This window comes from Enhydra lutris, unplaced genomic scaffold, assembly GCF_002288905.1.
Source record: "Enhydra lutris kenyoni isolate GAN:26980312 unplaced genomic scaffold, ASM228890v2 scaffoldscaffold21, whole genome shotgun sequence".
In the NCBI taxonomy this organism is placed as follows: domain Eukaryota; kingdom Metazoa; phylum Chordata; class Mammalia; order Carnivora; family Mustelidae; genus Enhydra; species Enhydra lutris.
The window spans coordinates 2,781,373-2,808,052 of NW_019154105.1; the positions used below are offsets into that span (position 1 = coordinate 2,781,373).

The 26,680-nt window shown below is 40.8% G+C and overlaps 1 protein-coding gene across 1 annotated transcript in view; it reads right to left on the reverse strand.

Annotated features, from left to right (window-relative positions):
• Positions 1–24,539, reverse strand: part of LOC111148799 (chromosome unknown C4orf22 homolog) — a 604,672-nt gene extending 580,133 nt beyond the window's left edge. The window contains exon 1 of the mRNA XM_022505611.1: positions 24,429–24,539. Coding sequence (XP_022361319.1) covers positions 24,429–24,539 — 111 coding nt within the window. The remainder of the gene's footprint in view (positions 1–24,428) is intronic.
• Positions 24,540–26,680: the final 2,141 nt, after the last annotated feature.

Consider the following 26,680-nt stretch of genomic DNA (forward strand, 5'->3'; position numbering starts at 1 on the left):
GAGTCATTCCTGGAAATGCAGTCTAAGATCAAGCTGACTTACAGGTAAGTTATTGACACTCCAAATTATTTTTTTAATTTGGATAAAATATATAAAATATAAAATTAACCATTTTAAGTGTATAGTCCATTTTAAGTGTGTAGTATTGAGTACATTCATACAGTTGGGCAATCACTGCCAATGTCAATCACCAGAACTCTTTTCATCCTGTAAAGCTGAAACTCTGTACCAATTAAACAATAATTCCCATTCTCCCTTTCCCCCAGACCCTGGCAATGACCATTCTACTTTCTGTCTATGCATCTGACTACCCCAGGTATCTCATAAAAGTGAAATTACACAGTATTTGTCTTTTTGTGGCTGGTTTATTTCAGTTAGCATAATGTCCTCCAAGTTCATCCATGTGGTAGCATGTGTCAGAACTTTCTTCCTTTAAAAGGCTGAATATATTGCCTTGTAGATGGATGGCACATTTTTCTATGCTCTAATCCGTCAACAGATTCTTGGGTTGTTTCTACCTTCTGATTATTGTGAATAGTGCTGCTAGGAACATGGGTACACAAGTGTCTGTTCCAATCCCCACTTTCAATGCTCTTGGCTGTATACTCACAAGTGAAATTGCCAGATCATACAGTAATTCTCACTTTAATTTTTTGAGGAGATGCTCAAAGAGCTCGACTATTTCCACAATGACTGCACCATTAGATATTGCCACCAGAGGTACAGTGTTCCAATTTCTCCATGTTCTTGCTAACACTTGTTATTTTGTTGTTGTTGTGTTATTGTTGAAAATAGCTATCCTAATAGATGTGAAATGCTATATCATTGTGGAACGGTTTTGTTTTGTTTTTTTCAGTATAGTTGAACACAATGTTACATTAGTTTCAGGTGTATAACTTAGTGAGCTGATAAGTTTATACATTATGCTATACTCACAAGTGTACCAACCATCTGTCCCATTACATCACTATCACAATTATCATTGACTATATTCCTTATGCTGTGCCTTTTATTCTTGTAACTTACTCATTCCATAACTGGAAGCCTGTATCTCCCAACCCTCTTCACCCCACCCCCCACTTCCCTTCCCTCTGGCAACCATCAGTTTATTCTCTGTATTTACAGGTCTGATGTTGTTCGTTTTTTTAGATTCTACTCATGAGTGGAATCACACATTGTCTTTCACAGTCAGATTTATTTCACTTAGCATAGGTCCATCAATGTTATCTCAAATAGCACAGTCTCGTCCTTTTTTATGGCTCTGTAATATTCCTGTGTGTCTCCTGTGTCTGTGTGTGTCTGTGTGTGTATGTACCACATTTTCCTTATCCATTCATTTACTGATGGACACTGAAGTTGCTTCCATATGTTGGCTATTGTAAATAATGCTGCAATAAATATACAGGTGCACATTTTTGAATTATTGGATTTGTTTAAAAAAGACTGATTTATTTGGCAGAGAGAGAGAGGACTACCAAGGTGAGTGGCAGGCAGAGGGAAAGGGAGAAGCAGGCTCCCTGCTAAGCAGGAAGTCTGATGTGGGTCTCAATCCTGGGACCCTGAGATCATAACCCAAGCTGAAGGCAGATGCTTAACTGACTGACCCACCCATGCACTCCTCAATTAATGTTTTCATTTTGTTGAATAAATGCCCAGTAGTGGAATTAAGGGATTATATGATATTTCTATTTTTAAATTTTGAGTAATCTCCATATTGTTTTCCATAGTGGCTGTACCAATTTACATTCCACCAACAGCACAACAGAGTCCCCTCATCTCCACATCATCATCAACAGTTGTTACTTCTTGTCATTTTTATTTCAGCCATTCTATGGGATATACAGTGATATCTTACTGTGGTTTTATTTGCATTTCCCTAGTGATTTGTGATTTTGAGCACCTTTTCATGTGTCTGTTGTGTGTCATTTTTCAATCAGACTGGTTTTTTTTTTTCTTTTTGGTGTTGTTACATAAATTCTTCACATATTTTTGATATTATCCCCTTATCAGATATATCACTTGCCAATATATTCTCCCATTCAGTAGGTTGTCTTGTTTTATTGCTGTGCAACACCTTTTTATTTTGATGTGGTCCCAGTAGTTTATTTTTGCTTTTGTTTCCCTTGTCTTAGGAGACATATCTAGAAGAAAATGTTGCTGTGGCTGATGTCTGAGAAATTACTGCTGCACTCTTCTAGGATTTTAATGGTTTCATGTCTCACATTTAGGTCTCTAATCCATTTTGAGTTTATGTCTGTGTATGGCATTAGAATGTGGTCCAGTTTCATCCTTTTATGTATAGCTGTGCAACTTTCCCAGCACAATTTATTGAAGAAATTCTCTTTTCCTCAATTTATGTATGATTTTGGTTTTGATTTGCAAAGCTAATGATATTTTTTAAGATTTTATTTATTTATTTGACATAGAGAGATCACAAGTAGACAGGCAGGCAGAGAGAGAGGGAGAAACAGGCTCCCTGACGAGCAGAAAGCCGGACGTGGGGCTTGATCCCAGGACCCTGAGACCATGACCTGAGCTGAAGGCAGAGGCTTAACCCTCTGAGCCACCCAGGTACCCCTGCATAGCTAATGATTAATGATGTTGAACATCTTCTTATGAGCTTATTGGACATTTGTGATACCCTTTGAAGAAATGTCCATTCAAATACTTTGCCAAATTTTAACTGAGTTGTTTGCTTTTGTGTTGTCTTATTGCAGAAGTTCTTTACATACTCTAGATATTAACCCCTCATTAGATACATAATCTGCAAATATTTCCTCCCACTCAATGGGCTGCCTTTTCACTCTATTGATAGTGTACTTTGGTGCACAAATGTTTTTAATTTTAATACCATCCAATCCAATTTGAATTATTTTTGAATTATCATTTTATTCTCAGAATTCTAAAATTCTATCACTATGTACCTAGTGGGAATCTTTTTCATTTGTCCAACTACATAGCTAATGCAGACTATAATTTTGTGCTTATCTCCAACACAGAGAAAAAATTTTCTATTATTCAATTAATTCAGTTCAATTTTATCCCCCTCATTTTCTGCCTCATTTCTTTCTGGTAAGTTTATTAGATAGATATTGAGCCTCCTGGAATTATTCTTTCATATTTTCTTTCATATAATTCTTTCTTATTTTCCTCTTTTTTCCACTATATTCTGAGTAATTATATCACTTTTAACTTCCACATGATTAATTTGTCCTTTAAAAAGTGTCCATTCTATTAGTCCTTTTAAAAATGTTGTCAATTATATTTTTAATTTCTAAGAATTCTTTCTTGCTCTCTGATTCTCCCTTTTCATACATTTATCACTTTGCTCATAGGTTTCATTGATACTAAAATATCTCTGAGATAGAAAATTGGTATTTATTTAATGTGCTCCCTGGGTTTTAAATGTTTTGTTTTGCCTGACATTATTCTCCTTCATCACCTTGGGCTATCTCTTTCATTCTGTTTCCTCAAACATCTGTGGCTACATATGAACAGAGGACTGGATTGCTTGATACAGACATTAGCATGGATTCCCTCCATAGTTGTACAGGTCTAGTTCCCTCACCGGACTCTCCTCTGAATAGGTCATCTGCGGACGTTATGTATAAAAGGGCAGAACATGACAACATACAGACTCCACTTGAGGATACATGGGCATGAAAGAGAAAGGAGAGTTGGGATATATCCCACTCTTCCAACCTAACTGCCAAAATAAGGACTTGGCATAAGTATAATTTTTCCAGATTTTATGCTCCTCTTCAAAACTTCTAACATGATTTAATTGCTTTGAGCTTACTTCTTTTTTCTCAGGCTCTTTTACTCCCTCCAGGTCTCCTTATTAGGCCTGTACTTCACTTTCCTTAGAGAACAGTTCTCTCACTCATTCTTGGGTAAAATACTGCGAGTGTATATACCATGTATAGGGTGTTCCTCCGGCTTAGCTATGTGGAATTAACTTCTTTAATCAATTACAGGTTCTCTCTTGCCCCTCGTATTGTTATTAACTCTGACATTTCTCTAAATCTGTTTTATTCATTTTGGCCTATGTTTTCTCTATCTTGTCAATCTGATACTACTATCTGCTTTCTAATTTACAAAAAAAAAAAAAATGCACAATTTCTGGTTCCCTAGAATGGATCATTTCTTGTTTCCTAGTGCTTTTATTGATTTATTCTCTCTCATATTGACATAGAAAATAGGGAGACAGATGATGGAAAAATAGGAAGGGAGGATGGAAAGGAGAGAGGAAGGGTTGGTTGATTATATCCAGGGCTCTACAAATCTGCTGTGTCCACGTTAGTTCTAGTCACGCTCTTCTTTCTTCAGATGTACTAAAAAAGCTTCACAAAAAGCCTTCTTGCCTCTATTTGTATACCAATACAAGCCATCCTCTCAGTAGAAGATTTGAATGATTAAACTACAGAGTGTTCATTGAATTTACTGACACATCCCTCATTTGCGACCACAGGAGAAAACAATTTCTATTGAATGATGAAGATGGGAACTAGCTTGCAGTGGGTTGAAAAGTGGAAGATGAGGAAATGAAGACAGAGATTATTTTATGATTCATTCCAGAGTAATAACTATAAAAAAGGAAGAAGAGAAAAATATGGTAGGGCAAGATAGAGAGAACTCAATGAACACAGGAAGGGACTCTGGAATTAACGGTGAGAGGAACTAATCAATACAGACAGTTCCCTAAAAGCATAAAAGGGAAGGGTGCAGACTGTCGGTAAATATCGTCAATCAAGGGTATTAACTGCAAACAGCAGAATTGTCATTAGTCCAAATACAAAAAGAAATTTTTTAAATACAATAGTCCCCAAACCCCAGGGAAAGACGAGTTAAGACTAAAGAGCCAGAAACAACACTCATAGCCACAGGAACTGTTTCGGCAAATATTCCTCTGCTGCCACCACTGAAAACAGATACTGTAACTCACCATTTAACTGAGGACATGAGACCCCAGAACTTTTGCCACTGTATCACCTGAAAGCCAAAAGCCTCCACCACCTCATTCAGTACAAAATGGATTCCACATGGTGCTTCCTATTACTCTTTTCTAAAGAGTGGCCTCATGCAAGTGCATGTGATTGGCAGTGCCTATGTACCTGCAAAGATAACACCAGAAGCAAGGGAAACTGAGAAGGTGAGTTGCGGTTTCTACCTTAGGAAGGTGGGACTCAGAGTTGGGAACATTCTCAGAAACATTATAATGATAGTGAGTGTTCAAAACGAGGACACAGGAAGTGGACAGACAGGCATTACATGTGCTAGACACTAGTAACACAGGAGGGAAGGAAGAGCACATGCCAAGAAATTAAGATAGTTTTATAAGTTTCACGGTAGAAAACTGAGGAAATTTCCAGCTCAATTTGCTTTTCTTTGTTGACTTTGAGGTTGGAGGTTTTCTTTGTTTTCTTTGTTGACTAAGAGTCAGAAGTCTAGAGAGTAGAAAAAGTTTGAAAAAACAAGTTGTGAAACAAACAAGGGATATCAACAGGCAATTCACAGAAGAAATGCAAATGGTGAAGAAACATATAAAAAGATAATCAACAACACTAAATATCAGGGAAATTAAAATTAAAACCATGAGCTTTTTTTCACATATGATACTGGTGAAAAATGAAAGGGCCGACGATATTGGTGATGATCTGAGGAAAGAAGTGTCTCAAATGCTGATGGTGGGAGACTAAATGGCTACTCTGGAGGGCACTTAACCATGTCCATTATGACCCATCGGTTCCACTTTTTGATATATTGACAACGCACATAAAGAACATGTACCAACGATGCTCATTTCACTGTTGTTCATGATACTGTATAAGGAAAACAAACTTCTAAAGAACCTAAGTGAAAAACATGTAAAGCAGCAACTTCTAAAGAACAGGGAGATCTATAATAGAGTGACATTAAAAGGTCTCCAAGACTTAATGTCATTTTTTTAAATTACAGAAAGATATAAAAATTACTTTGTGTGTAGAAAATGACAAAGAACAGTATATGTATTTACATATAATAAAAATAAATACAATTTGTTGAAGACTGCTCATATAAATACAAAGGAAGGATATTGGGTTGAACTATATAACACTTGCCACTGCTGCTTGGCTCAGAACCACAGCAAATATGCAGCATCTCCTACCTCCACCAGCCATGCTGCATCCCCCCCCTTTCAACTAACACCTCCACTGAGTGTTAATAGATCACCAGTGTTGTGAACCAGACCTCATTCCTGAGGGGTCTGAACCCCAGTAACCATTCCCCTTCCAAGCCCTGGTTGCTACACTTGTCCATTTACCACAACAAGAGGCATCCAAGTGAATCACCAGAATCTTAAACACATTCCTTCATTATTGATTGTGTAACAGCCCTAACTTTCCTGACAGTCAGGGCCAATTATTTTTGCCAAGATAGTGACTGTCTTCTCACGTCCAGATTCCTAGACGAGTAGCCTAAAGATTCCAGGGAAGAGCTGTAACTTATAATTCAACGGGACTCTCACCGAGTCACCTGATGGGAGTGTTTCCCCATTTGGTACTGTAACAGCACTCCAACCGGTAGTAATGGTTAACTTGCTTCAAGCTTATGTACCTCTTGCTTGCTGACCTAAAACCCCTGATTTGTAGCAGAACTAACATGTTCCTCAAGATTTGCAGACCACTGGCCCTGAGGAGTGAAGGACCAAACTTTCCTAGAAAATAAGGCCTGACTACATTTGAAAATAATGTCCATGGATCCCAGCAAGTCTGTTCAGGGTCATGGTGGCATACAACCAACCACCTGAGCACCTGTTTCTCCTGCACACAGCCCCCCTCCCTTTTCCCATATCTTCCCCCATTAAAGCCCTTTGGCTTTGCCAGGAAGATGAAGATGGCCTTTGAGACGTTTGTCCACCATCCTCCTAAGTTGTTGGCTTCCTATAAGGGAAATTTCCTTTCCCACCATCACTTCTCTGAACTATTGTTTTCTAGTGGTGAGCAGCTAAACTGGAATTTAGAACTGGTTCTCTATCCAGTAACAGTACAAGGACAATTAACCCTGCAGAGCCCATAGTAAAGTAAGAAAGCACAAATTTCCTGAGTTGGTCATTGAGAATGATGGTAAAATGTTTCAACCTCTTAGTTCCCAGACCAAGGAAACAAACCTAAATGCAAAGTTCTTTAATTCACAGTGTACACTGTATTGTGGAGAATGGCATCCCAATTCTTTTAAACTATCATCTACAAAGTGGCACTTCAGTTGTGCTTTTAGGAACCCATCCCAAAGATATATCTGCTGGCAGCTCTGAATGTTTCAGAATATATTATGAGAAAAGAATCACATAGATAGTTTTACTCCCAAGGCTCCTTTGTTTTAAATTAGGTCCCTGGTCTGACATGATGTTATATAGAACCCTGTGCCTGTGGAACAAATATTCCATAAGCCCCCATTGATAGATTCAATGTAATCCCTATCAAGATTCCAATAACATTTTTCTATGGAAGTAGGAAAAAAGTGCTAAAATTTATATGGAACCACAAAAGACCCCAGGATAGCCAATACAATCCTGATAAAGAACAACAAAGTGGGAAGCTGTATTATTTCAAGCTATATTATAAAGGTATAGCAATCAAAAAAGAATGGTACTTGCACAAGAACAGGCATACAGATGAATAGAATAGTATTGAGAGACCGGAAATAAAACCATGTGTATATGGTAAACTAGTATTTGACAAAGGAGCCAAGAATGCTCAATGGCAAAAAGATCATCTCTTCAATAATTGGCACTGGAAGTTGGATACTCACATGTAAAAGAATGAAATTAGACCCATATCTTAAACCACTCCAAAATTAACTCAAAATGAATTTAAGACTTAAATTAAGACTAGAAACCATAAAATTCCTAGTGGAAAACATAGGGAAAAAGCTCCTTGATGTAAGTCTCAGCAACAATTTTTTGGGATATGGTACCTAAAGCATAAAGAACAAAATAAAAAATAAAAAATAGGTAAAAGATACTACACCAAAAGGAAAAGCTTCTACACAGTGAAAGAAATAATCCACAAAATGAAAAGGTAAGCTATGGAATGAGACAAAGTACTTACAATTCAATCTGATAAGAGGTTAATGCCCAAAATACACAAAGAATTCATACAACTCAATAGCAGAAAAACAAATAATCCAATTCATAAATGGGCAAAAGACCTGAACAGACTTTTTTCAAAGAAGATATTGAAATGGCCAACAGGTACACGAAAAGGTGCTCAATATCACTCATCATCAGTGAAATGCAAATCAAAACCATAATGAGATATCACTTCACACCTGTTAGAATGACTATCATCACAACGACAATAGATAACAAACACTGGTAGGAATGTGGATAAAGGGGAACACTTATGCATTGTTAGTGGGAATACAAACTGGTACAGTCACTATGGAAAATAGCATAGAGGTTCCTCAAAAAATGAAAAATAGGATAGAGGCAAGATGGTGGAGGAGTAGAGACTGAAATGAAATCAGGTCACAGTTGTTCAGCTAGATAGTTATCAAACCATTCTGAACACCTACAAACTCAACGGGAGATCGAAGAGAAGAAGAGCAGCAATTCTAGGAACAGAAAATCAACCACTTTCTGGAAGGTAGAATGTGCTGAGAAGTGAATACAAAGCAATGGGAAGATAGATTACGGGGGAAGGGGCCGGCTCCTGGCAAGTGGTGGAGCAATGGAGCATAAAATCAGAACTTTTAGAAGTCTGCTCCATTGAGAGATATCGCTCCAGAGGCTAAGTGGAGATGAAGCCCTTGTGGGGACAGTGTGGTCTCAGGTCCCATGGAGTCACTGAAAAATTGGGGGTGTCTGAGTGTGGTAGAGCTCCCAGGTATCGGAGTAGGGAAGCCGACTACAAAGAGCCAATGAGTGAGTTCTCAGCTCGGGGTTACCTTAAACCATGATCCACATCACAGCCAGACCACTGCTCTTTGAGCAGGGACCCCACAGGTGGCAAATCCAGGGAGACTCACCTTCCTCCTCTGGAAGCAGGAATCTGCTGGGTTTGGAGACTCCAAATGGGGCTGTGCGCCGGAGACAGAAATACTCGGTCACAGGCCGGGATAGGCCAGAGCATGGCCAGAGACCAGGGAGACAGGAGTGACTGACCCCTTTTCTCTGAGGGTGCACTGAAGAGTGGGGCCCCAAGCTCCTGGCTCCTCTGGGCTGGAGATTGGGAGGCCACCATTTTCATTCCCATCCTCCAGAGCTCTATGGAAAGCATTCAGGGAACAAAATCTCCCGAGAGCGAACTCAAGCAGATTTCTTAGCCTGGCCCCTGGCAAGGGTGGTGCAATTCTGCCTCGGCAAAGACATTTGAGAATCACTACAACAGGCCCCTCCCCCAGAAGATCAGCAAGAACATCCAGCCAAGACGAAGCTCACAGATCATGAACAGCACAACTCCAGAGCTAGGGGAAAGCAATGCATGGAATTCATGGCCTTCTCCTCATGATGCTTTAGTCTGACAAAATTAAATGAAATTTTTTTTAATTTTATATTTTTCTTATTTTAATTTTTTAACTTTTCCTCTTTCCTCTTTTAACATTTTTTAACTAGTTTATCTTAATAATACCTTTCTTTAAAAAATCTTTTAAAACCATTATTATAGTCAAATTTTATCCTTCATTGTATTTAACCTTATTTTTTGTATACATATAAGTTTTTTTTTTTTTTTCTAAAAAATTTTGGGATACAATTTCGTCTTATAAATCAAAATATACCCTAAATCTAGCACAGGGATTTGTTCTCGTCTCCAGCCTGAGCACATTCTCTCCCCCCTTTTTTTTTCCCCTTCTTTTTCCAACCAACTTGTCAATTCCTTTTTTAGAATTCGTTTTAGTTGTTATCTTTACAGTCATATTCCATCCCTTCATCGTGTTTACCCTTATTTTTGTATATATATGTTTTTCTTTCTTTAAAATTTTGGGAGGTATTTCTTCTAAGAGACCAAAATACACCCAAAATCAAGTGGGTGGCTCTGTTCTATTCACCAGCCTAATATACGTGTGTGTGTGTATTTTTTTATTCTTTTTACCCCTTCCTTCTCCCCCAATTTGGGGTCTCTTCTGATTTGGTTGGCATACACTTTTCTGGAGTCTTTGCCACCCTTTTAGTATTTTATTCTCTCATTCATATATTCTTATCTGGATAAAATGACAAGGCGGAAAAACTCACCACAAAAATAAAGAACAAGAGGCAGTACCGACAGCTAGGGACCTAATCAATACAGACATTGGTAATATGTCACATCTAGAGTTCAGAATGATGATTCTCAAGGTGCTAGCTGGGCTTGAAAAAGGCATGGAGGATTTTAGAGAAACGCTGTCTGAAGAAATAAAATCCCTTTCTGGAGAAATAAAAGAACTAAAATCTAACCAAGCTGAAATCAAAAAAGCTATTAATGAGGTACAATCAAGAATGGAGGCTCTTACTGCTAGGATAAATGAGGCAGAAGAGAGAATTAGTGATAGAGAAGACCAATGATGGGGAATAAAGAAGCTGAGCAAAAGAGACAAAAAACTACTAGACCATGAAGGGAGAATTCGAGAGATAAGTGATACCATAAGATGAAATAATACTAGAATAATTCAGATTCCAGAAGAAGAAGAAAGGGGGGGAGGGCAGAAGGTATATTGGAGCAAATTATAATAGAGAATTTCCCTAATATGGCAAAGGGAACAAACATCAAAACCCAAGAGGCACGGAGAACCCCCCTCAAAATCAATAAGAATAGGTCCATACCCCATCATCTAGTAGTAAAACTTACTAGTCTTAGTGACAAAGAGAAAATCCTGAAAGCAGCTCAGGACAAGAAGTCTGTAACATACAATGGTAGAAATATTAGACTGGCAGCAGACTTATCCACAGAGACCTGGCAGGCCAGAAAGAACTGGCATGATATATTCAGAGCACTAAATGAGAAAAATATGCAGCCAAGAATACTATATCCAGCTAGGCTATTATTGAAAATAGGAGAGATAAAAATCTTCCAGGAAAAACAAACAAAAAAAAAGAATTTGCAAACACCAAACCAGTCCTATAGGAAATATTGAAAGGGGTCCTCTAAGCAAAGAGAGACGCTAAAAGCAGTAAATCAGAAAGGAACAGAAACAATACACAGTAACAGTCACCTAACTGGCAATACAATGGCACTAAATTCATATCTTCCAATAGTTACCCTGAATGTAAATGGGCTAAATGCCCCAATCAAAACACACAGGGTATCAGAATGGGCAAAAAACCAAAACCCATCAATATGCTGTCTGTAAGAAACTCATTTTAGACCTGAAGACACCTCCAGATTTAAAGTGAGGGGGTGAAAAACAATTTACCATGCTAATGGACATCAAAAGAAAGCTGGGGTGGTGATCCTTATATCAGATAAATTAGATTTTAAGCCAAAGACTATAAAAAGAAATGAGGAAGGAAGCTATATCTTATTCAAAGGGTCTGTCCAACAAGAAGATCTAAGAATTTTAAATATCTATGCCCCTAACATGGAAGCAGCCAACTATACAAACTAATTAATAACAAAATCAAAGAAACACATTGACAATAATACAATAATAGTAGGGGACTTTAACACCCCCTCACTGAAATGAACAGATCATCCAAGCAAAAGATCAACAAGGAAATAAAGGCTGTAAAGGACACACTGGACCAGATGGACATCACAGATATATTCAGAACAATCCATCCCAAAGCAACAGAATACACATTCTTCTCTAGTGCACATGGAACATTCTCCAGAATAGATCACATCCTGGGTCATAAATCAGGTCTCAACCAATACCAAAAGATTGGGATCATTCCCTGTGTATTTTCAGACCACAATGCTCTGAAGCTAGAACTCAATCATAAGAGGAAAGTTGGAAAGAACTCAAATACATGGAGGCTAAAGCTAAAGAGCATCCTACTAAAGAATGAATGGGTCAACCAGGAAATTAAAGAAGAATTGAAAAAATTCATGGAAACAAATGATAATGAAAACACAATTGTTCAAAATCTGTGGGACACAGCAAAGGCAGTTCTAAGCAGAAAATATGTAGTGATAAAAGCCTTTTTCAAGAAACAAGAAAGGTCTCAAGTACATAACTCAACCCTACACCTAAAGGAACTGGAGAAGAATAGCAAAGAAAGCCTAAACCCAGCAGGAGAAGAGAAATAATAAAGATCAGAGCAGAAATCAGTGAAATAGAAACCAAAAAAAAACAATAGAACAAATCAACAAAACTAGGAGCTGGTTCTTTGAAGAATTAATGATTGATAAACCCCTGGCCAGACATATCAAAAAGAAAAGAGAAGGGACCCAAATAAATAAAATCATAAATGATAGAGAAGAGATCACAACCAATACCAAAGAAATACAAACAATTATAAGAACATATTATGAGCAACTATACACCAGCAAATTTGACAATCTGGAAGAAATGGATGCTTTCCTAAAGACATATAAACTACCAAAACTGAACCAGGAAGAAATAGAAAACCTGAACAGACCTATAACCAGTAGGGAGATTGAAGCAGTCATCAGAAATCTCCCAACAAACAAGAGTCCAGGGCCAGACAGCTTCCCAGGGGAATTCTACCATACATTTAAAGAAGAATTAATCCCATTCTCCTGAAACTGCTCTAAAAAATATAAATGGAAGGAAAACTGCCAAACTCATTTTATGAAGTCAGCATTACCTTGATCCCCAAACCAGGCAAAGACCCCATCAAAAAAGAGAATTATAGACCAATATCCTTGATGAACACAGATGCGAAAATTCTCACCATAATACTAGCCAACAGGATCCAACAGTACATTAAAAGAATTATTCACCAGGACCAACTGGGATTATTCCTGGGCTGCAAGGCTGGTTCAACATCAGCAAATCAATGTGATACAATACATTAATAAAAGAAAGAACAAGAACTATATGATACTCCCAATAGATGCTGAAAAAGCATTTGGCAAAGTACAGCATCTTTTCTTGATCAAAACTCTTCAAAGCATAGGGATAGAGGGTACATTCCTCAATATCATCAAAGTCATCTATGAAAAACCCACAGTGAATATCTTCATCAATGGGGAAAAACTGAGAGCTTTTCCACTAAGATCAGGAACATGGCAGGGATGTCCACTATCACCACTGCTATTCAACATAGTACTAGAAGTCACAGCCTCAGCAATCAGACAACAAAAAGAAATTAAAGGTATCCGAATGAGCAATGAAGTCAAATTCTCACTCTTTGCAGATGATATGATACTATACATGGAAAACCCAAAAGACTCCAGTCCAAAACTGCTAGAACTTGTACAGTAATTCAGTAAAGTGTCAGGATATAAAAGCACAGAAATCAGTTGCATTTTTAAACACCAACACCAAGACCGAAGAATGAGAAATTAAGGCGTCAATCCCATTTACAATTTCACCCAAAATCATAAGATACCCAGGAATAAACCTAACCAAAGAGGCAAAGAATCTGTACTCAGAAAACTATAAAAGTATTCCTGAAAGAAATTGAGGAAGACACAAAGAAATGGAAAAACGTTCCATGCTCATGAATTAGAAAAACAAATATTGTGAAAATGTCTATGCTACCTAAAGCAGTCTACACATTTAAGGCAATCCCTATCAAAATACCATCAATTTATTTCAAAGAAATAGAACAAATAATCCTAAAATTTATATGGAACCACAAAAGACCCTAAAATAGCCAGAGGAATGTTGAAAAAGAAAGCCAAATTTGGTGGCACCACAATTCCAGACTTCAAGCTCTATTACAAAGTTGTCATCATCAAGACAGTATGGTACTGGCACAAAAAATAGACACATAGATCAATAGAACAGAATAGAGAGCCCAGAAATAGACCCTCAACTCTATGGTCAACTAATCTTTGACAAAGCAGGAAAGAATATCCAATGGAAAAAAGACAAATCTCTTCAACAAATGGTGTTGGGAAAATTGGGACAGCCACATGCAGAAAAATGAAACTGGACCATTTCCTTACACCACACACAAAAATAGACTCAAAATGGATGAAAGACCTCAATGTGAGACAGGAATCCATCAAAATCCTTGAGGAGAACACAGGCAGCAATCTCTTCAACCTCAGTTGCAGCAACTTCTTTCTAGGAACATTGCCAAAGGCAAGGGAAGCAAGGGCAAAAAAGCACTATTGGGACCTCATCAAGATCAAAAGCTCTTGCACAGCAAAACAAACAGTCAACAAAACCAAAGACAACTGACAGAATGGGAGAAGATATTTGCAAACGACATATCAGATAAAGGGCTAGTGTCCAAAATCTATAAAGAACTTATCAAACTCAACACCCAAAGAACAAATAATCCAATCAAGAAATGGGCAGAGGACATGAACAGACATTTCTGCAAAGAAGACATCCAGATGGACAAAAGACACATGAAAAAGTGCTCCACATCACTCGGCATCAGGGAAACAACGAATCAAAACCACAATGAGATACCACCTCACACCAGTCAGAATGGCTAAAATTAACAAGTCAGGAAATGACAGATGCTGGTGAGGATGCGGAGAAAGGGGAACCCTCATACACTGTTTGTGGGAATGCAAGCTGGTGCAGCCACTCTGGAAAACAGCATGGAGGTTCCTCAAAAAGTTGAAAATAGAGCTACCCTATGACCGACCCAGCAATCACACCACTGGATATTTACCCAAAGATACAAATGTAGTGATCCAAAAGGGCACATGCACCCAAATGTTTATAGCAGCAATGTCCACAATAGCCAAACTATGGAAAGAACCTAGATGTCCATCAACAGATGAATTGATAAAGAAGAAGTGGTATGTGTGTATGTGTGTGTGTGTGTGTGTGTGTGTGTGTGTGTGTGTGTGTGTATAATGGAATACTATGCAGCCATCAAAAGAAATGAAATCTTGCTATTTGCAATGACGTGGATGGAACTAGAGGGTATTATGCTGAGCAAAATAAGTCAATCAGAAAGACAATTATCATATGATCTCCCTGATATGAGGAATTTGAGAGGGGGGCTTGGAGGGTAGGGAAGGAAAAAATGAAAAAAGTTGGGATCGGGAGGGAGACAAACCATAAGAGACTCTTAATCTCACAAAACAAACTGAGGGCTGCTGGGGGAAGAGGGGGTATGGAGAAGATGGTTGGGTTATGGACATTGGGGAGGGTATGTGATATGATGAGTGCTGTGAAGTGTGTAAGCCTGACAATTCACAGACCTGTACCCCTGGGGCAAATAATACATTATATGTTAATAAAAATAATTAATAATTTTTAAAAATGTAAATAAAACTACCACATAATCTAACAATTTCACCTTTGCATATGTATGTGAAGGAAACAAAAACAGTGTATCAAAGAAATATCCACAGCCCCATATTCATTGCAGTATGATTCACAAAAGACCTGGAAAAAACCTAAGTGTCTTCCAACAGGTAAATGGTTTTAAGTGGATAAAGAAAATATGTATGTGTTAGAATGCTATTCAGCCATAAACAATAAAGAAATCCTGCTACTTGAGACCACATAACATGCATGGACCTTGAAGGCATTATACTAAGTAAAATAAGTCAGAGGAAGACAAATACTTCATGGTATCACCTATATCACCTATATGTGGAATCTAAAAACAAAACAAACAACAACAAAAAATTCATAAAGAAATCAGATATATGGTTACCAGAGCAGAGATGTGAGAGAATTGAATGAAAGCAGTGAAAAGGTACAAACTTCCAGTTATAAGATAAATAAGTACTGGAGATATACTATACATTTTAACTAAAATAAATACTGCTGTATGGCATATTTAAACATTTCTAGGAGAGTAAATGCTAAGTTTTATCACAAGGAAAAAAAGCACTTTTTTCTTACATCTATATGAGATAATGAGTGTTAACTTGTTGCAAAAATCATTTCGCAATACATGTCAATAAATCATTACATTTTACCTCTTAAACATATATAGTGCTCTATGTCAGTTATATCTCAGTACAACTGAAAAGAAAAAAAAAGAAAATATTCCATTAGGACTTAGACAGGATAGCTGACATGTGACTATACCACATATACTTATGCCTATCAGATTGAATTGCCCGCCCTTCCGAAGAGGAAGGGGTCCGCCATGGTCAATCTTCCACCAAGCAGTTGGTTGGTTACCTTGAGAAATGGTGCTTTAGCAGAGGGCTGGCCTGGATTGTCGACATGTTGGACATTCAGAGGTCACAGTAGCTAGACTGGCCTTGGTAAGTGGGAGCACATGCTGTGGGGCTCCTGCAGAGCCCCACCTCTGCCACCATAGTCCCTTCTTCTATGGGCCCACCATGTCGGCACAGAGGTGGTAAATGAAAAAGGCAGGCAGACAGCAACCGGCCATGTCTTTCTGTCTGCCTGGTTGTGTATGTCTCGTCTGTGCTAGGCGCATTGTGACCACTTCCACATGAGCAAGCACATTTGCTTCTGGCATTTCCCACTGCCTAGCAGTCCTTATATAGTTTAACTGTGAACCGCTTCTATGGTCACAGAAAGTAGATGACCTCTGAAAAGATTCTGTCTTCCCACAATCTTTAAAGACCTCACCTAGTTGAAGCAATACTGCAGCTACTGTCCATTTTCAATTTCCACCCACATACCAAATGGCTCATTTGGACACCAGGCTCAGACTTTTCCTTCCTCTTGTAGCCAGTTATAAGAAAGTCTCCACATAGCCATGTATGTAAGCTGAGGAAAAGATGCATGTCTACTAGCCTTGAAAACCTGGGATCTAGACTCTTGGCTTATGCAGCTGGCACACCCTCTTTGTTCCCAGTCCTGCTCTGTTCCAGATGTACTACACCCCCATCTAATCATTGTTGCTGGGCCTGCTTGACCTCAAGACTTGGTGGGTCCCAAAGAACTCAGCTCATTATGGGCAGTTCCAAGTCCATGGCCCTTTGCTGATTCCATGACCAGTGGCTCTTTTTTTTTTTTTCTCTTAACCAGAACCCAGTGGCATACCAGGTGTTTCTGGCATATTATTCTTCTTTTTAAGGACATATAATTCTATTCTGCTTACAGCATGGACTTGCACTTCGCCTCCCTGACCCCTTGCTTGCTTGACTATGGTGTACTGTTTTACTGTAATGTTGTCACTAATATTGTGTCCCTTTTCCGTAATAAACTCTAGATTTCTGAGGATTGTCATTGTGGGTTCTGTGCATCTTTTAGCAATTAAATTCTGCTCAACCATCACTGTTAATGCAAAGACCTAGAAAGCTGAATACTCAGAACAGATTAATTAGCTGATTATTTACTGATAAATGTTGTTGAGGTTTTTCAATAAAACTACCACTTTGGTTATTATATCCAATATTAAAGATTTCTCTTACAGTTGTTTGGTCAATCAGTAGCTTTTTAAATTTTTTTTATTGTAAAATAAAACACAGATACAAAAACCCAGACAAAGAGATGTGATGAACAGAGTTTAATGTTGTTATAACATACACTCTTGTAACCACCATTTCAGTCAAGAAATAAAACTCTGGAAGGCATTTCAGGAGCTCCTTCATGTACACCTTCCTAACTACTACCCTTTTTCCCCCCGAAAGTAGCCGCTCTCCTGACTTTTATAGTAATCACTTCTCTGCATTTCTCTTTAGGTTTATCAGCCAAGCGTATAACCCTAGATACCAGTTTAGTCTTCCCTACTTTTTTTTTTTAAGATTTTATTTATTTGACAGAGAGAGAAAAATCACAAGTAGGCAGAGAGGCAGGCAGGGAGAGAGAGGGGAGGAAGCAGGCTCCCTGCAGAGCAGAGAGCCTGACGTGGGGCTCGATCCCAGAACCCTGGGATCATGACCTGAGCCAAAGGCAGAGGCTTTAACCCACTGAGCCACCCAGGCTCCCCAAGTCTTCCCTACTTTTTAAAATTTCATGTGTTTTCTAAATTTCTCTTAATTTACAGCTACCTATGTAAGAAGAACATACAAGGTTTGATCTATAGTTTCCCACCACCTGGTCTTGCTGACTGTATATCCATAGTTCCATTCAGTGTGTTCCTCTGCCTTCTCTGTGTCCTGCAAACTAGCGGCTGCACACAGAGACTAGATCAGATTTAGTTTTGAAGTCTTCAAACCTAAATTGTTAGGTTTGTTAGTAGTGTTTTGTTCTTTCATGTACCGATGTTGGCTTTTCTCCCTTCGTGACATTAGCAGCTGTGGATGCTCAATGTTACCAATCCCTACATTGATACCACCTTACTTATTTTTTTTTCTAGTGTTCTTTCTATAACACATTAATGAGGAAGGACCCATCATAAAACTGGGTTATTGCATATTGATAACAATTTGTGACCTTTACATCTGAAATTCGTATTTGCTGGATATAAAATCCTTGGCTCAATTATTCTTCGCTTGAGCATCTTAAATAAGTGAAATAAGTGATCCCAATTTGTTCTCGCCTAAACATTAAAAAGTCTGATAATTTCATTTGTTTTAACCTATAAGTCATGTCTGTTTATGTCTTGAAGTCCAAATGACTTTTTGTCCTTTTCTTTAAAGTTCATATACTTTTTTTGGATGCCTGAGTGGCTCAGTCAGCTAAGTGTCTGACTTCAACTCAGTCATGATCCCAGAGTCCTAGGATCAAGTCCTACAGCAGAGTTGGGTCCCCTGCTCAGCGAGGATCCTGATTCTCCCTCTGCCTGCCGCTCCCCCTGCTTGTACTCCAGCATGCTCACACTCGAGCTCTCTCTCTGATAAATAAATAAATAAAATCTTAAAAAAATAAAGTTTATATAATTTTACTAGATACATCTTGGTCATACCTGGTTTAAATTCACAGGTACAGAGTGTATTCTTCTCATATGTCATTTTGAATCTTTTTTGCTGTTTCTTTCAAGAAAATTCTGAATGATAGTTTCTAGGGTTAAGTCTGCTTCCTTGCTCTTATTTACTTCTTCAGGGACTCCTATTATCTATATGCTGCATGTTCTATCTTCAATAATTGTCAATTTTGCTCGAATCCTTTATCTCTTATTTTTTTTAACTAAAAATTTTCCTCCTTTTAACCATCAGTTTCTTTAGGATATCACCTATTCTGTTGATCCATTCTCGTGTTCCTTCTAGTTACTTTTCATTTCTCAAGATTTCGTTTTTTTCCTAATCATTTCCTGAATTCTGTCACATCATCTCTGAACTCTTTCATGTGTATATCAATTTCTTAATGTCTTTTAGACTGAACTGAAAAAGGTCAAGGTTTTGTTAGGGAGGATAAGGATGCTATTCAGCTCCTTACCAACTCTTTTCTCTTATAACTCTGAATGGGCTTTGACCTCAGTGATTTTCTACATCTCACTTTTGGTTCTCCTGAACATGTAGAAGAAACTGTGGCTTACAGAACTTCCCTCTTCTTTGGTTTCCCTATGGTATTCAAAAATTTGGCACTTGCTTTCTGGATTTTTTTCTCTTACTTTCCTGCTTTTATCTTTCTCTTTCAAATTTTGTCTCTACTGTCCCCATCTGGCTCAGTGTTGATTCCACTTCCAACAGCATCTCCAGTGTGGAGCGCTGCCCAAGTCAGCTATAGAAGATAGTTTCAAGAGTTCACACTGGCTACACTGCTGCAGCACCTTCAGACCTTGCTGGGGAACCTACATACTTACCTACTACTGACTGACCAAAACCCCTCCCACTTCCAGCTGCTGTTCTCAAAGTGGACCATTCCACTACCAGTGAACAGAAGTTGACTATCTTGCTATTTCTCCTTTAGGGGTCCTACGGTTGTCCTGTTATCTTTACTTTTCCACCATGTGGATGCCAATACCTTTTAGATGTTATGTCTATGGATGATTACTCCCCATCTGCTCTACTGTTGGGGTTCACAGAAAGAACACTCACCTAGCTTTGTGTAAATGTTGTTCAAGGGTGTTTTGCTATCTAACTGTCCTTGGTTTCTGGGATCATCCCATTCTCCTTATTTCCTTCTACTTTTCTGAATCCCCTTATCATTGTCCTTGTGAGCACCACCTCCATGCCCACACCTTAAATAATGGTTGTTCTCCAGCATTTTGCCATAGGCCTCCTGTCTCGTCTAATTCTCCACACTACTTGGGAACCTTCCCTTTATCCACTTGTCTCCTCCTTTTCAAGTCACTATAAGTACCAAATGAATGAAACAGACTTTAAATACAAAGAATATAGATTTTAGGGGAATTGTTGGAGACACAGTTGAAATACTGAGGATGATGTTAGGCTCACAGCATTTAAAATTTGTCTTTATGAAGTCAGAAGTCCTGTGGATGTGACATTCTGGATTTAATTTCACCCCCTGATCATCAGAATTCACATCCTTAAAGGATTGATATTTTTACTTAGAGATAAACACCTCTGCGGACCTACTTAAGGAAAAATGTAGGACTCCTCTTACAGAGAGTAGCTAATGTAGGCCAATTTTTTTCCTTTTGAATCAACAAAAGAGTACAGCTGATTCTGAAATATATGAAGTTATTTCATAGGAACATCATCTACTCTGTACCTGATCCAATTAATACTACAAAAATATGGGAAAATGCAATAAATACTGGTTGGTTATTGGGTGGCTTACTATATAACCATGGTAAATTGTGCTACTGGACTTTTCCTGGAATCTCACTTAATCAGTGTCTGCCAAATAATTTTAAGATTGTGTCCAAAGATTTAATTTGTGTGATTTATTTCTATTTTCTAAATGATGGAACAGTAATCTCTAAATAAAACTTTCACACTGCTAATCTCTATAAGTAATTTAGCCACAACTAAGATGCATTAGTCAGGGAAATTTAAAAACAATTCTAAAAGCACCCCTTGATTCTTTACCTGGGAAAAGCATTTCAATAGGCCTTTTGGTTCTCTAGTGGCCAGCGGCAGCCACAGCCGAAATGAAGGAACTGTGTTTATTCAGCATGGAAGAATCACCCAGAATCTGGAAAGTCATAGTGCAAAAATTTTGCTAAAATTTTTCAAGTATTTTTATATCAGTTTAGTTGGGTTTAATTAGTTTAAAGTACCACTAACTCTGAGAATAAATATTGTTATTTGGTTTAGCAGAGATAAATCTAATTGCTGTTATAAATGTCTCTTGGTTTATAGGTAGCAGCCAGTAAAATGAGCAAGGCACAGTGGACACAGGATGAAGAGCCTCTTTTATTCTCCTTAACCACCTTACCCCTTTCCATCTCATCAAATAGCTAACTGGTGCAGGTCTTCATTTTTTTCTCCTGTGTCCGTTCCTATTCCTATTTTGGTGTATGTGCTACCAAAGTAAGCACCGTTCCTTCCTAGTCATAATCGCATGAAAACATTGCAGTCAGTATACACATATACGACTTGTATACTTAGAGTGGTCTGAGATGTTGAATGATAATATAGAAGTCAGGGTCATAGTAGCGAAACTCAAAAGGGATGATTAAAAAAATAAAAGCACAATTTACAAAGATATCCCAAGATTAACAGAAACCAACACAGGATGATGTAGTGTTTGCTGGGCTGCAACAGTGGGAGGTCATTAACACCATTAGGCCTAAAAGGAGATGAGAGGAAACAGTTCCTAGAGTAGAGTGCTGCCAGTCCCAAACCACAACCAGTAGGAAGAGGGAAAGGAATAAATTCTTCAACCCCTCTCTCCCTGCCCTCTAATTTCCTATCAGCTGAAACAAAGCCAAAGCCAAAAGAGCATGGTTCAAGACTGCAGAGGATAGCTTCTAGGGACACACATATGGGTGGTGAAGAACAGCAAATGCGTCCACCGGAGGTATCATCATCACTTCGTATGTGAAGCATTGTTACTAACTTCTACTGAAATTAGTTGAAAACTTATAGCTATAGAATAATATTCTGTGTAACAGAAGAGTAACTGGAAGATAATAAATACTTGCAAAATGTTTGCTGAATAAAGAAAACTCAGACTGAACTGTAAGCACAATACTAAAGTTAGGTGACTATGGCGCACCTGGGTGGCTCAGTTAGTTAAGCATCTGCCTTCAGTTCAGGCCAAATCCTGGGGTCCTGCGATGGAGCCCTGTGTCTGGCTCCTCATTCAGCAGGGAGTCTTCTCCTCCCCCTGCTTGTGCTCTCTCAATCTCTCTCTCAAATAAGTAAATATTTTTTTTAAAAAATAAATAAAAAATAAAGTTAGGTGACTGGAACTGATTCTTTCTTAAACTCCTAGCAATTTAGAAGCTACCTACTACAGTAGGCTGCCGCTGAAGCTTTACTTATCAGATATTTGGATGAATACATGGATGCCTGGATGGGCGGTTGGATTTATAGATGTCTCATAAAATTTTACACGCATAACCTTGAATGTTATCTAGTCCAGCCCCTTCGGTTTGCAGATGAGGAAATGGGAGTTTCAAATTGCTTACAGTGCAGTACAGAATTAGAACCCAAATCACAGGACTCTAGGCTGTTCTGACTAAAGCGTGCCATCTCGGGGAGCCCCGGTGGTTCTGCCGTTAAGTGTTCAGCTCAGGTCATGATCCCAGTGTCCCCAGATCGAGGCCCACATCGGGCTCCCTGCTCAGCGGGAAGCCTGCTTCTCCCTCTCCCACTCCCCCTACTTGTGCTCCCTCTCTCTTGCTGTGTCTGTCAAATAAATAAATTAAATCTTTAAAAAATAATAACACACGCCATCTCAAGCTTACCGTTTAGAACTTGCTCCGGTCACATCAAACTCAACCACTGATGACACACGCACACACACACACACTCTCAGAGCGAGAGCCACCGTCCACAGGGGCCCCCGGACCAGCCTCGCTTCCGAAGGAATTCTGGGGAGTCCACTAGTCTCTGTGCAACCCACGGGAGCAGTGAACTCGCATCTACGCCAGTACTCGAGACTTAGAAAGCTTCATGACACCCTAAAGTGACACTTAAAAGTTTCACTCTCCAATCCAAAATATATACACTTGCCTTAATATTATTCGGTTCAATCTTTATCTTACTTTCTATGAAAGTACAGTAAGAATAAGCTCAACCACGCCAGATTATAAGTAAGTTTATCCTTTCCCCAAATATATGATTTTCCATTTTACAGACCTTCAAGCGCCGACTGATGAAAAAGTATTCATTTCTCACTCCTAATTCACGTTTTAATTCTTACACGAAGAACCCGCAGCCGGACGTTTCCAGACACCCTTGCTACCGGCGAGGCTCGATCCTCGGCCATGTCCGCGCGTGGCGCCCGCGGTTTCACGCCCGCGGGGTGCTCCGGTCCGCCTGTCGCCGCGGCCTGCTCGCCCGTGCGGACGCGGACGCAAACGGCGTCCGGTCCCGCTACTTTCCGGTCCTCCTTTAGTGTCTTCGGGGCAACGCATTCGTGACGTCAGACGTACCAACTGTATAAAATACCAAAGAGCTTGTTTTTGCGGCCAGAAGCCACGTCGTAAGTATCGCCGGAGGTTATTCCTGACAGACGGTCCAGAACGGCCCCGTGACCGGCGCACGGCCCCTCGGCTTGCGGGCGGCAGAGGCGGGGCGCGCACCACCGGCTGCTCCTCCCTGAGGAACATCCCGTTCGTGGCACCAGAGACGCGTCCTGAGGAAACGCGAACTTTCCCGCCGCGCAGGCGGCCTCGAAGCAAGTCCCGCTCGGCGGGCTCTTCGGGGTCCGAGAACCGCAGCGCACTGAGGGGCAGAACGCGCCATCGCGGACGCCGAGTCAGGCCCCAGCCCCTGCTTGCGTCCGCGGCGCGGCTGCCGGGACAGGACGGGAGGAGACCACGGCCAGGCCCACCGCGTCCTCCTGAGGCGGCGCGCGCTTCCGGGGAGCCTCCGTGGCCGCCCCGTCCGCCGCGACGGCCGACGCCGGGAGCGCACGTCACAGCGGGACGCACGAGGGCCCGAGCGCGGCACGCGTCCCCGAAGCCTTCTGCGCCCAGCGGTGTGCGGTGGCCCCGACGCCCGGCGTCGCAGCGGAGGCACCGCGGGCTGGCGACGCCGCTCGCCCCGCAAGGCTCGTCTTCTGCGCTCGGACACCGACGGGCACAGCAGAGAGAAACGGCCGCGCGGCGGGACTCCAGCCCGGCGCAAGGTGTCGCGGACGTCCGCACGCAGCCCCTCCTCACAGGGCCCTGGAAGGAGAGGGCCGGGCGGCACGAGCGGGCACAGACGGATACTGAAGATCCCCCGCGGGCGGGCGGGCGTCTTTCGCGCTGGCAGCCACCGGGGCCCTGAGCTCCGCACCGTCGGAGGGCGCGCGGGCCGGGTAGGCGCGGGCGATGGCGCAGGCGCAACCGTCGGGGAACGGCGCAGCCTGGCGTCGCCGAGTCCACCGCCAGGGGGCGACCACCGCACGCCGCGGAGGCTCTGGGAGGGAGGGAAATGGGGCTGGGGGAGCGAGGGGGGAGCGGGGGTCCGGTCTGGGGGTGCGACCCTTACCTCCAGGTAGTACAGGTCCACGGTCGTGATCTGCGAGTCGAGGAAGTCCTCGTAGGTGCTGAACTGGGTGACGATGTTGTCCACGGCGCCGACGCCGTCGTCCGGATCCATCGCAACCCGGCCGCGGGGCGTCCCTAGCGACGGAGGCGCCCCTAGCGACGGAGGCGCGGCGGCCGGTGCGCAGCGGCCCCCGCGCGGTCTCTGCCCCGCCGGGAGCCGCCGCGCAGCCGCGTGCGCTAGTCCCGCCCCGCGCTCGTCCCCGAGTCTCCCCTCCGCCGCCCGGTGACGCCGTCTCCAACGGCCGCTCCGAACGCCGCCCGCGGCCTCGAACCGTGCGGAAGCGGGAGCCCTTGGGAGGTGCGGCCTGCGTCCGAGCGCGGGACTAGGACCCGGCGGGACGCGCGGACCGAGCGCAGACAGAGCGAACGTGGGCGCCGCGGCCTCGCTCCGAAACGGCGTCCTGCGGCGGGAATGCCCCGGTGAGCGCCCGGCTCCTGAGGGGGTTTCTGCGGGGAGCGCCCTGCGGAGCGAAGTCGTCGGAGATAATCTCGTGTCCGAACCCGAGAACGGAGTAATGACTCGTTACGTCCTTCTGAAAGATGTATCCGAAAGGCTAATTATTACTACTATTTGGATATGAGGAGGAAGGTATGAATTTCCCAAATTGAAGGAATTCAATGAAAATATCTTTGAAGACCTCTTTTGGCCCCAAGTGCTTGTTTTTAAACTTTTTTATTTTTAAAACGGATTTAAAGTAATCAACACGACAGCTGGCAAACCTTTTTAGAACTCAGATTTTAATATTTTACAGATATTCGGAAATTAAGATAGTGCAATACTGAGCCTGTGGTAGTTGCTCTACGGCTTGAGTTGCTTTTGAAGATTTTCAGAGGAGCTAAAAAAAATTTAATGAAAACATCTGGTAAGATACTTGGCGGTCAGTTAGCTTCCCCCAATTTAAAAAGGTCATCTCAAAAATGGGAGTGTCACAGTGTACAAATTTTAAGTGATACAGACACAACAATCTCAAGATTTCACTGACTTATTTTTTAATTAATGAAAATATCTTGAAATATTTTAAAAGGCATTTTGGACTTCTTTTAATGCAATTTAATCATTGAATTCAGAAGAACAGAAAGGATAGGGAAATCCTAAACACTCAAAATACGAAAGCAACAACAACAACAAAAAGGGACACCTGGCTGGCTCGGTCAGTAGAGCACGCAACTCTTGATCTCAGGGCGGTGGGTCGAACCCCCATGTTGGGTGGAGCCTATCTAAAAAAAAAAAAAAACAAACCACAAAACAGCAACAACAATAATATCTATTGAACCCTCCCTGCATGCCAAGTACTGTCATAAGTGCCACAGATTGGTTACATCCTTAACTAGTAATTGTGCTACCATTAACAATCACCAACAACTTTACATCATCTAATATCTAAGATGTTCTAACACACAAGGGACATAAGTCTCAATATTCTTTATTATCAATAGAGATAGAGAATAGAGAAGTAACTCCTTGAAGTCACTCCTGAAAGAAGCATTATTCTGTGTGAACTGAGCACAGCAAAGGCTTAGAAAAGTCTCAGCCACTTACTATACGCAGAAAATACAAGTATTTGCTGTAGTATAGTATTTATTAAGACTACCATGTGCCAGCTCTGTTCTAAATGCTTTCTGTGCATTATCTTGTTTAATCATGACAACAAATCCACTAGGAAAGTAGCATTAGCATTATTCGCAATATAGAGACAGAGTGAATCCAAACAGATTGGTGGAGATCTTAAAGATAAAAATAGCAACACAACTTATTACTCCTGATTGCCCACAAAGGAAAGCCCAGGTGAATAGAGTTTGAAGAGCCACGCAGAATTAATTATGGAAGTTGGATGTTTTTGTTGTTATTGTTGGTTTATTAGAAAAAATATCAGATTGTGCAAGGGAGTATAGACTTGGTATAAATAACAGGAGGAAAGAATGCATATTCCAAGATGGGGAGGCAAGAAACATTAGGTTCTGTGTAGGGGAAAGCTGCACATTGTTTTAATGTTGTGAGGGGGCAGTTAAGAGTAGAGAAAAAGAAGCTTCCTGAAGGAAGAAACTTATTAGGAATGCTTTGAATAGTAGGTTGAAGGGTTTGAAAAGTTAGTAATCGTGTCCTTGAATATTGTAGGATACAATAGGGGGCGCCTGGGTGCTCAGTTGGTTAGGCATCTGCCTTGGGCTGAAGTCATGATCCTGGGGTCCTGG